The sequence below is a fragment of the Fundulus heteroclitus genome, unplaced genomic scaffold (assembly GCF_011125445.2).
Source record: "Fundulus heteroclitus isolate FHET01 unplaced genomic scaffold, MU-UCD_Fhet_4.1 scaffold_65, whole genome shotgun sequence".
In the NCBI taxonomy this organism is placed as follows: Eukaryota; Metazoa; Chordata; class Actinopteri; order Cyprinodontiformes; family Fundulidae; genus Fundulus; species Fundulus heteroclitus.
The window spans coordinates 140,741-154,721 of NW_023397088.1; the positions used below are offsets into that span (position 1 = coordinate 140,741).

At 42.9% G+C, this 13,981-nt stretch overlaps 1 protein-coding gene across 1 annotated transcript in view; it reads right to left on the reverse strand.

Annotated features, from left to right (window-relative positions):
- Positions 1-287: 287 nt before the first annotated feature.
- The window catches only part of LOC105923967 (NACHT, LRR and PYD domains-containing protein 12-like), a 46,335-nt gene continuing 32,641 nt past the window's right edge, over positions 288-13,981 (reverse strand). Inside the window, exons 10-12 of the mRNA XM_036133609.1 lie at positions 6,633-6,809; positions 2,326-2,496; positions 288-423 (exon numbers count right to left, since the gene is read on the reverse strand). Of these exons, the coding sequence (XP_035989502.1) occupies positions 411-423; positions 2,326-2,496; positions 6,633-6,809 (361 nt within the window). The 3' untranslated portion in view covers positions 288-410. The remainder of the gene's footprint in view (positions 424-2,325; positions 2,497-6,632; positions 6,810-13,981) is intronic.

Sequence of the window (13,981 nt, forward strand, 5' to 3'; positions counted from 1 at the left end):
ACATTTGCAGAAAACATCTAAAATATCCTGAAAAACCTCCAGAAACTGCATCACAATGAAGCAAACATGCAGCCTGAAAACTTTAGAGTTGAGCTTTATTTCAGATTTCTTGGTTACAGGCTGAAAATGAACCAGAGAGAAAAAAGAGCAACTTTGCAGTTTCATCAGATTCAGATCAAAACTACATGGGGCCACTAAATGCAGCTTAGTTTTCATTTCATCCTCATTGGTCCACAGAGACAAACAATATCAGACACTAAATGACAGACATGATCAGATAAACAGGATCAACATCTCTAAACTCAGAGTTCATCATCAGGATCCAGTCAGAGTCTCTTTAAACTCAAACTGCTGCAGCTTCAACCTCTGGATCATCAGGACAGCTCAGCTTCTCTCCTCCACTAAGATCATCACCACCACTTCCTGCAGAGAGAAGAAGGAGCAACAGAGGAGATCAGTGAGTGTTTCCAGCCTCTGGAAGCTGAACATGAACATCTCATCTGTTTGTGAAACATCAGCTGACTAAGAAACATGGAGGCTGTCCCTGAACACATCTGGATGAAACTACTGAGAGAAGGACACATGTCCAGATGTGCTGAGTGGACTTCAGCAGAGCTTCTGCTCTGTAGAAAGACCACATGGCAGTGTTGTAGTACTCGAGTCCGAGACTCGAACTCGAGTCCGAGTCATTAGCTAAATTTAGAGACTCGTGACTTGACTTGGACTTGAGCACTGATGACTCAAACTTGGACTCGGACTTCTACATTCAGATCATTCTGACTCGGAAATTGAGAAAAAGACTCGACTTTTTTTATATCATTAGGCTATAATTTTAATATGTCATTAGAATATTATTTGGTGTATGATTTTAATATCTAAATGTCGTACCGCGCACGTGACGTCACCATCTCATGAGCAACGCCCCTTGCCGCTAAGGTTGGGCAAACAGTGTCAGAGCGCACGTAGCAGCCAGCCATTACACATGCAACAGATACAAGGATATGACCGAGTTTTTCACTGTTAAACTTTCACAAGAGGATGTCCAGGCGCCCGGTTTACTGGTAGAACTATGGAACAACATACCAACGTTCAGCTCAAACGATGGCTTGAGTGTCGAGGGCTTAGAAAGACTGGGAAACTGGCCAAGTTGATAGAAAGGTAAGTCGTTGTTTTTCTCCTGCTCGGCGTTCATGGCGTCATCGGCCGTTTTTTTTCTGTTTGTAGTCACCGTCCAGGAATCGGTATAAATTTTCCGGCCCGCCGAACAATTTAGTCCGGTCCGGTGGCCAAATGCATTAACATTATCCAACGGCTGTATCTCCTCGCTGCATCGACCGATCTGCACCAGATTTGTTGTGAGTCATGGGGGAACGCTGCCGAACGCGTTTGTGGGAATCGCCCGGTGGACGGGCGAGGAAAATGCGTAACAGCATCTGCGGTGGCGGCCGGCCGGCGGTGCGCGAACCCCGCCGGCCGGCCGGCTGTGCTTGCGCTTTGCTCGACGCAGCGATAAACCGCCCTGGCGCAGCGCAAGCCATTGAAAAGAATGGGTTTCACAGCGCAGCAGTGCGGTCGTCGCAGCCTGTCTGAAAGGCCCATTAGACTTAGAAAAAGCGGCAGTTTTACTGAGTAAAACCAAGGGTAACTACAGCGAAAGAGTTATTAGTGCAATGGAATGTTACTGCTTCATGTCATACATCACACGTCAATAGTGACTCGACTCGGACTCGACTCGGATGAGTAGTGGAGTCGACTCGGATTTTTTTTTAAATGACTTGGACTTGACTCGGACTTGAACACTGGTGACTCGAACCTGGACTCGGACTCGAGGCATAGTGACTTGACTACAACACTGCCACATGGTGACTAAATGTAATGATGGGCTGTGAAATCAGTGATTTGCAGGCTGCAGTCAGACTGATCTCAGAGCTGTGACTAAGATGAAACTGATCAGCTGTTTCCTGTTGAAATGAGAGAACAAAGAGTCTGAGATCAGATCTGATGCTCCACAGCTTGATGAATGAGGACCACTGTCTCTAGACATGGTGGAAGGCTGTCAGCTGGAATCCAGCTGCATTTCCTGGAGACATGAACACAACAACAACAGTCATCTTCACATGGACACAAACACAGGAACACAACAAGCTGCTGGCTCCTCTGATTGGCTGGTTGTTGTCTTTGTGTCCAATCAGGAAGCCTGTCACCATTCTCCTCCCACTGAGAAGCTGCAGCTTTACTGGAAACACTGGATCTTTGCTTTGGTACCAACTGGGTTCAGAACAGTTCTGCTGACAGCAGCTGGACTCACTCCAACCATCTACTTACAGAGATTTCAGTTTGTAGTCTGGACTCTTTACAAGATCTTGCAGCTGCTGAACATCTGACTCCTTCAGGTTGTTGAGTTCCAGGTCCAGTTCTGTCAGATGGGACGGGTTGGACTTCAGCGCCAAACACAGAGAATCACAGCTGATCTTTGACAAACTGCAGTACCTCAATCTGAGTAAAGAATAAAAGATGTGAGCTGAAGCCACCAGGATGCAGGTTCTAACAGTCCAACAGAACCAGTTAAAGAACTCTCATTAATATTAATGACAACAAGCTGCTGCTTCAATAAAGACCTGCTGACTTCAGCTCTTCAACAATCAACAATATCAGAACTTTCAACAGTTAAAACTTGTTTAGCAGTTTTTAAAGTCCTGGGGTCTCATTTATAAAACTTTGTGTGGAATCTGTACCAAAAGTGTACGCCAAGAAAAAGAAAATGGTTTATGGCAAAAAATATTCAGATTTATAAAACCATGCACTCACACACCAGCAGCCATTTTCCTTTATAGATCACAGCTGTACCTGTACATTTGGTACCAGGTTCTGGCTCAGGTTCTGCCCTCTACACGCCCAGATTCAACCAGAAACGGTCGATGCAAAGCACCTCATGAATGTTAATGTGTAGAAAATGTGTCAGCTGATCATTTTTTCATCATGGTGACGTGGCAGCCATGGAGAAAAAGCAAAGAAACGTTGGGAAAATTTCCCAGAGAGGCGTTTATTAAATGTGGAAATCAGAGGTAAAAGCTCAGATGTTGTCCACATTAAAATAAGTTGTTAATAAGCTGTTAAAATAAATTGTTAAAAAGTGAACAACGCTGTGCTCCGTGTTGAAATTCCCCTGTGGCTGTGCGTTCAGATCCACATTCAGAGGAGAGAGGTTTCCCCTCCATTATTAACCCCCCCCCCCCCCCCCCCCCCCCCCTAAAAAGGTGATGACTGCCTGGGTGTGAGCAGAAAGCCTCCTTCTCTGCTCTCTGGGGGTTGGAGAGCTGCCTTTCAGCTCCTCAGAGGGAGGTGGAGCCACTTTCCCCTGTGGGGAACAGCACAATGCATGCTGGGAGTCAGAAGCAGGATATTGGCCAGTCCTCATTATTGGCCAGGAAATATTTGATCCCTGAAAGCGTTTCCTTAATTCTCCATCTGCACGGTCTTCCAGCAGTGCCAATGCATCCAGCGAGCAGCATTACGCACGAGTGTGTTTGACTGTTTCCAGCAATTAAAGTGATTGCTGCTCACCTGGTCACAATAATCTGTGGAACACGTCACCCTGGTGATCATTGGAGAGAGGAATGTGAACGTAGAAAACCAGAGAAAATGTTTGCAGACTTTGATTTAATATTTAGGGTGACTTATGGACATTTTATTTATTTGAAATGTCCCAGATGTATTTAAGAGTCACCAGGACAAGAATGAATAATACTGTGGTTTTGAATGCTTCTGATCAGGATGATCTATGATTAAAGTCTGATATGGAGTGAAATGAACGTCTGAGAGGAATCCTCATGCAGGTTGGCTGTAATTCACCACTTCACCATCTGCGTCTCCAATTTCCCTGTCTCCAGAATGAGCGTACGCCTGGGTCAGAGTTAGCATGAGGACCACACATTTTCCCCTCAAGTTCATTTTTATAGATCCCAACTTTTGATGGAAAGTGGCGTACGCACATTTCAGGTCCATTTTGTGTGTATCAAGCTTTCTAAATGACAGCCCTGCTGACTTCAGCTCTTCAACTCTGTCAGCTCCATCCAGAGCTTCTAAAAGTGCTGAAGCATCAATCAGGGATTATAGATTTGTTCCTGTCAGACAGATTCCTGGAGCTGAAATTCACTTTTCTAAACTGGGTTGAATTCCCTCTGACCCGCTTCACATGAGGGGCATTTATACACACTGGGGGTCCGAATGCTGTCCGGTTCTGACCTGAGATCAGGGCTCAAACTCAGTTACACAGAGACACAACATTAAAAACTGGCTCCAAGTCCAGGAACAAACTCAGGAAATATTTATTAGAATAGAAGATCTGAACTTTGTTTTTCAGATGAATTATATCCAATTATTCACAGAAATATAAACTCAATTATTTTAAAATCATCCTGTAGAAAATGTAGAAAAAGTGCTTTAATTAAGTTTTAAAGATATTAAAAACCTTCAAATAAATGAAACATCAGTATTTTTCATTTCTTCTATCTTCCTCTTTCTCAGTTCTAGATAAAATTAAATAAAATTAATTTCCCTGAATGTAAAAGTCCCAGAAACATGATGAACTGATGTCTGATATTTGATCCAGTAGAACTGATTTAAAGAGTTAAACCCAGCAGAACCAGAACATGTTATCATGACGTGTTGTTAGAATATTTCAACGGTTCTGGAGGGGTTACTTGTACTACCGTCTCCATCTTTGTTCTTCTATCCCTGGTTTCCTCACCTTCAGGATGTAAACCTCTGGATGTGTTGTCTCTCGGTACCTCTCCCTCAGCCCACATGGGCCCGTCAGGACCACATCCTAGCAACACCAGCAGCTATAGTGAGGTGGTCAGCTTAGCGCTGGCTTTCAGTAGTGATGGTCTGCTTGAAGCTGAAGCTCTGGTGCATTTGTTAGAAACAGCAACACAGTCCTTCAGAAGAACTTTGTTGGGGCTTGATTCATGGGGCCGGGTCATGGGTCAATGAAGTCCAAAGCTTCATTTGGGACGTCATTGATCTGGTGGTTCAGCACCTGCTTCATGGCTTTCAGCAGAAGTCCATCATGTGTAACAGCCGCTCCATGTAGCTCTATAATGAACCAGCAGGTTAAATAGGGATGTAGTACTATGGACCGGGCCCTGGAACCTTTAATCATGGCTCAGCGTACCACCTATTCACAGGAGATACTACTTGTTATTTATTTAGATTTCTCCTCAATAATTACTGTTTAGTTTAATGCTGCTGCCTCCACTTAGCAGCAATTTATCAATTTATAAACCTTAGATAACCTACGAAGAATTAAACTTTAGTCCATTCTAATCTGATGTTAGAAACACTCCCATGAAATACAAAATAAAGTAATATATAACTGGAAAACAAAACAGAGATTCAGACAATAAGTTTAGATGAATGTTTTAGTAAAACAATACTAATTAAATAAAAATAATTCCAGTCACACCAAATGTGATCTCAGCAGTGTCACAATAGTTTCTAACAATATTCACCTCTCAGGGTTATCAGGTCAAACTGCTCTCAGTCCAAAACATCACTAATCAGGTCAGCTAATATTGACTAAATACGGATAATTGAAGTCAGAATAAAGCGCTGCAGGCCTGAGTCGTTGCTTGGGTTTGCTGTGGCTAAAAACAAACATCCAGTTCACTTGCTGAGAAAATCAACTAAAATCAAGTGAACTTGTTAGGTTCATGGAGCCCAAATCCTTTAGAGTTTGGACTGGATGGGGAAGGCTAGATGGGGGATCCCTTTAATCTGCAGCTGGTCCACATGAGGAGGCAGGTGAGGGCAAAGGTCAACCTTCAAGGTCGTCCAGGGCAGCAACATGTGACGCCAAAGCAGCTGAATAACCAACATCTGCTCTTCCAGCGGGTCCAAAGATTGGCTCCTGGTCCACTCTGGACATCAACAGCTCTTAGCTCCTATTAAATTATTTACAAAACTCATTTTCTTCTGATATCGAGTCAGTAAGAGTTTAACTGGACAATAATGTTAGGAATTATGTTCAATAAACAATAAAGAAGCTGCTACCTCATTGAAATACATGCTAATAGCTCTTAGCAGTGCTAATTTTGGCGCAAAGCATCATTCTGAAGCAGCAGAAAACACAAAGACTTTTATCTTCAGTTTGCTTCTTAAAGTCTGTTACTTGTCTGTAACTTTGCATTAACCTCAGTAGTAGACAGCTTTAATCTCTCAACGTTATAATTCTGCTCCACACCGGGCCCTCTGGCTTGTCTGCTCATGCCTGTGAATATTCTCAATCATCAGAGTCATGGCAACTACAACAGGATTAAATCCAAGGTTAGCAGACTTTCACTCAGTTTCTGTGAAAACGTTTCAACACCTGATCCAGGAGTCTTTGACAATCCTGGAGGCTCTCAGTTGAGCAACGTGGAGTTTAGGAGTTGCTGTTTTTAGGCAATAAATCCTGGCAGGAAGTGTGAAACAGAAAGAAACTTTACCTGGAGCAAAGCAGTGAAGAAGAAAGCAGACTTTACCATGAAGATACTCAGTGTGGATCAGTAGAATATCAGCCAGATGTCTGCAGTTTAGTGTCAACACAACTTTCACATCACAAATATCAGAACTAAAACATGGAGTCTGACCTCAATATCTGTAGTTTGCAGAGGGGAGTCTGGAGAAAACCACAGAGCTCCTTCACTCCAGCATCTTTCAGGTCTTTGTTCCAGCTCAGGTCCAGTTCTGTCAGATGGGAGGGGTTGGACTTCAGAGCCAATCCCACAGAAGACCAGCTGATCTCTGACAACCTGCAGTCCTTCAATCTGAATAAAGAATAAAAGATGTGAGCTGAAGCCAACAGGATGCAGGTTAAAACTGAAATATGAAGACATAAATAATAAAATGTAGAAAATGAATTTCCCTGAATGTAAAAGTCCCAGAAACATGATGAACTGATGTCTGATATTTGATCCAGTAGAACTGATTTAAAGAGTTAAACCCAGCAGAACCAGAACATGTTATCATGACGTGTGAAGGTCCAGATCAAGATGTGTTTCTCAGCAGTGGCGGCTGGTGATGAAGATGTTCTGGGGTTAGGGTTGGGGGGGGCACTAGAGGATGGAGATTACCACACAACAATAAACTCTACTTGAACATAAATCCATCCATGATCACTTGCTGCTGCTGGATATTTAAGTCTGATCGCTCTGGCGTCTGTTTAAAATGCTGCTGTCTTCTAGTCTGGGTCAGGGTTCTGGTAGAACAGTGGTTCTCAGACCCATAATGTTCTAAACATGGATCATTTAACAGAGTTTCAGCTCAGATTGTTCTGGATTTATCTTCAACCTAAACCAGCAGCCTGCATGGAGGCTTTTCTCTAAGGAAACATGGCGTCTGTTTAAAGTTCTGCTCATTCAGTCCCTGATCACTGAACATTGGTCTCATGTTCTGCTGCTGGGCTCAGATGTTCTCCATCATACTGGGTCAGTTGTTCTCAGTGGGTCTCTGTGTGTCTGGTGGGTCATTTTGAGAACTAAAACCTAAGATGAGGAGACTTTCTCCACCTCTGACCCTCAGCTGTGGATCAGCCTTCCTGAAGACCTGAGGGCAGCTCAGAGGTTTGAACTAAATAATCATCATCTTGATTTTTCACTCCATCGTTGTACAAACCAATCAATGTGTTCTTTGCATTTAACCCATCCCTCAGGGAGAAGTGGCCGTCCACTGGGTGGGTCCAGGGGGTTTTCTGGGGCTAAGGGTTTTGCTCAGGGACAGAGGGCAGCAGACAGTGGGATTTGAACCAGTGAACTTGCAGCCTTTCCAGAAGACAAGTGCCCTGCTCTATCCACCTGGTCACCATTCCCCCACCAATAAATACATTTAACTAAATATGATATCAATAGAAATATTGGTATTTATTTTCTCTCATAGTTTATTTTACTTCTTAAATATTTTGGCAACTTTTATATTTTTTCTTTAGGGTTTATTATGTTGTTGCTGTTTAAGTTAATAATAATCAGGGTAAGAATCATACGTAGCTCACATGCTAAAGAGAACCATCAGGCTACTAATCAGGCAAAGATTCTGCTCTTTCTGCAGGCCAGCCATCACTCTTTTGGAGACAAAGATGTTTTCATCCTGGATTGAGAGGAATGTTGGTCTGACAGAGTAAAGGAGTAATTTTTGTGAAGAGAATCCTCCTGTAGATAAACAGGGGTGGTGACCTCCGTGTCCAATTATCCCATCTTAAAATCCTGTTAATGAAAGTATCACTCAGTGCCCTGGGAACATTTAACCTCTGCATTTAACCATCCCCTAGGGAGCAGTGTACCTCCGACACTGAGGGGCGCATGGGGAGCATTCTACAGTCTCTCTGATCTATTGCCACTGTTATCTATTGCTTATATGTTATTTAATACCCAGGTTGAAAAAACAGAGAAATACAGGTTAACAGGAGCAAACTCGCTGTACTGTCTGTTCACTGCCTCATCACTGATTTTCTGAGACTGAATTTTTGGTTTTTATTCTCTTTAACCCAGAATCATCAAACTGACAAGATATAAAAACTTTAAATATTTCACTCTGTGTGATGAATCTATGATTTTCTCTTTCTCATATGAGGGTCAAAAATGTAACATTTTCACAATGTATTTGATGAGATTGGTGTGCATACTAATATAAATTATGATTATTCAGTTTTTCTTTGTTTTACTTCTTGTTGCTCAAACTTATTAAAGGCATACTATGCAACATTTTTCAGTTAATTAATGTGTTCCATACCGTTTTGGATGATTAAATGAGTAATTTCAGGTCGAACAAAGGTTTTCTCGGCCGCCCTGGTGGTCTGTGGGGGAAATACCGTACTTGCAATTGCAGGAGCACTCAGCCCGCACCCACAGGCTCAGAAGTCTTGTGCAAGACCGCGAGAGTCGGTCTTGCTTTTACGGCGAGAACTCCATGTGTTTTTGCCCTGCCATTCACTATATGCACGCGCGAAAGCAACAACAAAGAACCGCGTGTTAACGTCAAATAAACATGCAAGCATATCTAGTTTTTTTTATTATTATTATAATTATTTATTTATTTATTTTTATTTTTTTGAATGTTGGCGAGGCGGTAGCGTGAGCAGATGCGCTGCGGGAAACCCTGATGTTCATACTTTCACTGTGATAGTCATTGTTTGTACTGCCGTTTTTTCGACTTTTCGTTGCGTTCGCCTGTCTGCTAAGCTCAAAACAACCGCGCCTGGCTTGACGGAGAAACCAAAACAGCTGAGCATCTTTATGACAGTGCACTTTTACTTTCGCCCTCTCGGGGGAGCCTCGCTGGAAAATCAACCCCGGTCTCATAGTATACCTTTAAGTGGTTGCTGAACAGTAGGGGAGAGCAGGGTAATGTGAGACACCGGGTAATGTTCTCACACCAGCTATATCTCAGCAAAGGAACCAAAGTGTGGTCATGTGATCATTATGTTTTCAAGCCCCTCCCATTCCACCCTTGCTAGCAAGGTGAAGTTGGTGCTGTGGTAAAACTTGTGGTTTAATACTTCATACAATCCATGAGGAGTGGTTAAATGAGCTTCAGTGTTACATTTAGTCCGTTTATCAGCAGCAACTTTTGGCTTATTTAAACTCACTTGTAACTTTCGGTTGTAGTTTCTTGGGGTTATGTTTAATGAAAAGTCAATTCTTTGGGCTTAGTTTTTTCCAACAGAACACCTTTTTCTGGTTTGCCATGTAGCAAGAAAGCGGGTTCGACCCTCCATACTCCTAGCCTCGTAAGACCATCCTGATCTCGCGAGCTTTCAAGGTTTCACTCGCAGATCAGTCTGGCTACTTCCGTTAAAGAAAATTTGGAGCCGTTCACCAAACGAACGTCCAATCAGCGTTGGCTTTGAGGCGGGTTGAGGTGTGACGCAACGAGAAGCGCGACAGTTCAGTCTAAAGAACATGGCGGCTTCAGCCGATGAAACTAGCGTTAGCGTGGCTATCAAGCAAGTTTTATCGGAATTACAGAGTATTTATTTGCTGAGCCAACGAGCCTTTACCTTTAGCAGCAAGAGTAGCTTGGCTTGTGGTTGTGTTTTGGTCATCGCTCGTAACAGAGCGACGACGAAGCATGTTGACGAGTACGTCATATGCTTCGTTGATCTGATTGGTTTATTTGGCCCGTCTATCACCAACATAGGCCAATCAGCTAACCAGTATTTTCGGCCCTTCCCAAAATTACTTCAACGGAAGGTTTCCAGATGGATATGCGGAGCAAATCCATCTGGCGGAGTCAGGTAACCATACTCCACACCCCCGCAACAACTTTTTACAAGCAGTAACGCACCAGTATGCACAAATACCAGCAAAATACATGCATTTGGATTGATTTATGTCTGCAGAGGGGTGTGTCTGTCTGTGTGTGTGTGTGTGTGTGTGTGTGTGTGTGTGTGTGTGTGTGTGTGTGTGTGTGTGTGTGTGTGTGTGTGACTGTTTTTAAGTCTATTTAATACATGTATTTTTCTTAGTATTAGCTGGAGTGGTGGCCTAGTGGTTAGACCAGTGCGCGTTCACTCTGAGAAGGTTACAAGTACCCAGTTTGATCCCCGCAGACTGCCACTGTGCATCCCTAAGTAAGACCCTTAGCCACAGATTCCTCCCTGGGTGCTGTGATAGCTGCCCACTGCTCTCTAAGGAATGGGTAAAATGCAGAAGACAAATTTCATTAGAACGTACACTTATAAATGAAAAAGAAACATTTCTTCTTCTATGCTATGGATTCAGTGGGTTTCTTCCTGAAGTTTGATCCATTGTGAGAGAGGAGAGGACAACCTCGCCAAATGTTCTACTAATCCTGCCTTCTTTCCTCTCATTTTGAGCCCTCTACATTTCAACCAACGTTTCAGCAGTTCTATCTGGGTTTCTCCATCGAAGCAAGTTGAAATGAAGCTCCTGGGACATCATCATCTTCCAAAATGATTAGTATGGCTGTTGTTGCCATTCTAGTTTGCACTCTTCCTGTCTGACCTGTCAGGAAACCGGCTGTCTCGGGAAAAATGTGATGCCATTTAAAAAATGCTCTATTGTTAAAACATGTATTGTTGTGGTAGTTTTAAAGTGGAAAATGTAAGTGGATCAACTTAACCCCAACTAGGGCTAAACAATTTTGAAAAATACTCTAATTGTGATTTTTTTAACTTATTATTGCGATTTATTGCCATTTTTTTCAGTTTAATTTATCATGTCTTTTTAAACATATACAAACAACAAATCTATCTGTTTCATCGCTGTGCAGATCAGGTGCTAAAAGAGCCACTGCGTCTCAACTCGGACCAGAGATGAATGCGTTCTGCCTACGATATATTTCAACCAAAATTGCAATTTGATTTGGACTTTTCTCTGCATTAACCACAAGCAACAAAATGGCTTCTAAATAAAGATCTTTGAAAACAAGGACTATTTAAAACAAGAACTTTTAAGGTTTTTATTAATCAGAATATTATTCAAGAGAACAGCTCTTAATTGATTTGGACATCAATTCTTGTTGAACATAAAGTGCAAAGTGCAGCCAAAAAGCAAGTCTATGTATTAAACTAATTGACCAGTACTTAATAATATGGTGAGATTCCATAAAGTTTCTGGTAAAACAGTATAATTATATAAACTCTAAAACAAGTAATAAAATTAGATTATCTCACTGCTGCAACTGTCTTCCCTTCCATGTGGAGGCAAACCCACTTTGAACATATTACTGACACCTAAAGGAGACGTCTGATTCACTAATTGTTACATAGCCAAAAATTGCAGACCTCTGCGATTTGGAAATTGCATTTTTTTAAATGGGATTATATTGCAAGTGCAATTAAATGTGCAGCCCTAACCCCAACCTGTTCACTTTATCCCATTAATTTCTCTGGTCTGTCTAAGAAAACATTGACCCAGAGTCTATGGCATCCGACCTTCAAAATCTCTGTTTGGAAAACTGTTTACCAGCCACGGACTCCGTGGATTACCATAATAACACCCTGAAGAGTATTCTGGATGTCCATGCCCCATTCAAAACCAGAACAGTCACTTTCTCCCAATCAGCCCCCTGGTACACCATGGAGCTATGTAAAATGAAGGCAATTGGGCGTGCTATTGAGCGGAGATTCAAAGCAACAGGTCTTACTGTGCACAAACAAGCTTTCCGAGAACACCAAAAACACTACTCAAAGTCACTCACAACGGCACGGTCACAATTTTATGGAAACATCATTAGAAACAGTCCTGGAAACTCCAAGCAGCTGTTCTCCACCATAAGCCAACTTCTCAAACCAATAACCCCCTCACTTACAGAAACTACAGAAGAGCACTGTAATAATTTCCTGGACTTTTTCAAAACAAAAATAGACTCACCCATCTCAATTGAACACTCACAGCTTGTAATCACACAGCCACTACAATGCCTTCCAGAAGTCTCCCAACATGAGGTTGAAAAGATCATCAAGAGAATGAAACCCACAACCTGTGCCCTTGACCCCTTTCCTACAACTCTAGTAAAAGCAAACGCCCCGGCCCTAAGCCCTCTGATTACCAATGTGATAAACCACTCCCTCCATTCCGGCAATGTTCCACCTGCCCTTAAAACAGCCATAATCAGACCACTCCTGATAAAACCTACCCTAGACCCAGATACACTTTCAAATTACAGGCCCATTTCCAATCTCCCATTCCTCTCTAAAGTACTGGAAAAAGTTGTTGCCACCCATCTCCAGGACCATCTCAAACAAAACAATCTTTTTGAGAAATTCCAGTCTGGTTTTCGCTCTGGTCATAGCACTGAAACAGCCCTGGTTAGAGTCACAAACGACCTACGAATGGCAGCAGATAAAGGCTCACCTTCCCTCCTCGTACTCCTTGATCTGTCTGCTGCTTTTGACACTGTTGATCATCAGATTCTTCTCAACAGGCTACACAAAACCACTGGACTCTCTGACACTGCTCTGAACTGGTTTCAATCATACCTCGCTGACAGAACAGAGTACATCTCAATTGGCAATACAAGTTCATGGCATCACAAAGTCACCTGCGGAGTCCCCAAGGGATCAGTACTGGGGCCCATCCTCTTCATCATCTACATCCTCCCCCTCGGTCATGTCATCAGCCATCATGGAGTCTCATTTCACTTGTACGCTGATGATACACAACTGTACATAAAATCTCATCCTACTGCAGCTTCAACAACAGCATCATCATCTTCAACACTCATTGCCTGCCTGGAAGAGATAAAGATGTGGATGAAACACAATTTTCTCCAGTTGAACAGCTCCAAAACTGAGGCAATCCTTGTTGGCACATCACACCAAGTCCAGTCATCCCCCATTACCGGTATAACCATCTCTGGCCAGGACATTCCCCTCTCCACAACAGTCACCAATCTCGGTGTAAGATTTGATCCACAACTAACCTTTGAACCCCATATCAAACAACTCTGCAAAATCTCCTTCTATCATCTAAGAAATATTTCAAAACTCCGTTCTACACTCACCTTGGCTGATGCAGAAAAACTGGTCCATGCCTTTGTCTCCTCCAGGCTGGACTACTGTAATGCACTTCTCATCGGGATCCCTAACAAGAGTCTGCAGAAACTACAATATATTCAGAACAGTGCTGCAAGGTTCCTGATGAAAGTCCGAAAGTATGACCACATCACACCCATTCTCCACTCCCTTCACTGGCTCCCTGCTTCTGCAAGGATTGAATACAAGATCTCAATTCTCACCCACCAGTGCATCTATGGAAATGCCCCACTATACCTGAAGGAACTGCTCTCCCCTCTCACCACAACACGATCCCGCCGCTCAAAACACTTAAATCACCTCCTCCTCCCCAAGACTAAGCTAAGCACCATGGGCGATAGTGCCTTCTGCTCTGCCGCTCCTCGGACCTGGAATGCCCTACCTGATCATCTGAGGGAACCACAGACTATTCAGACTTTTAAAAAAGGATTAAAAACATTTCTTTTT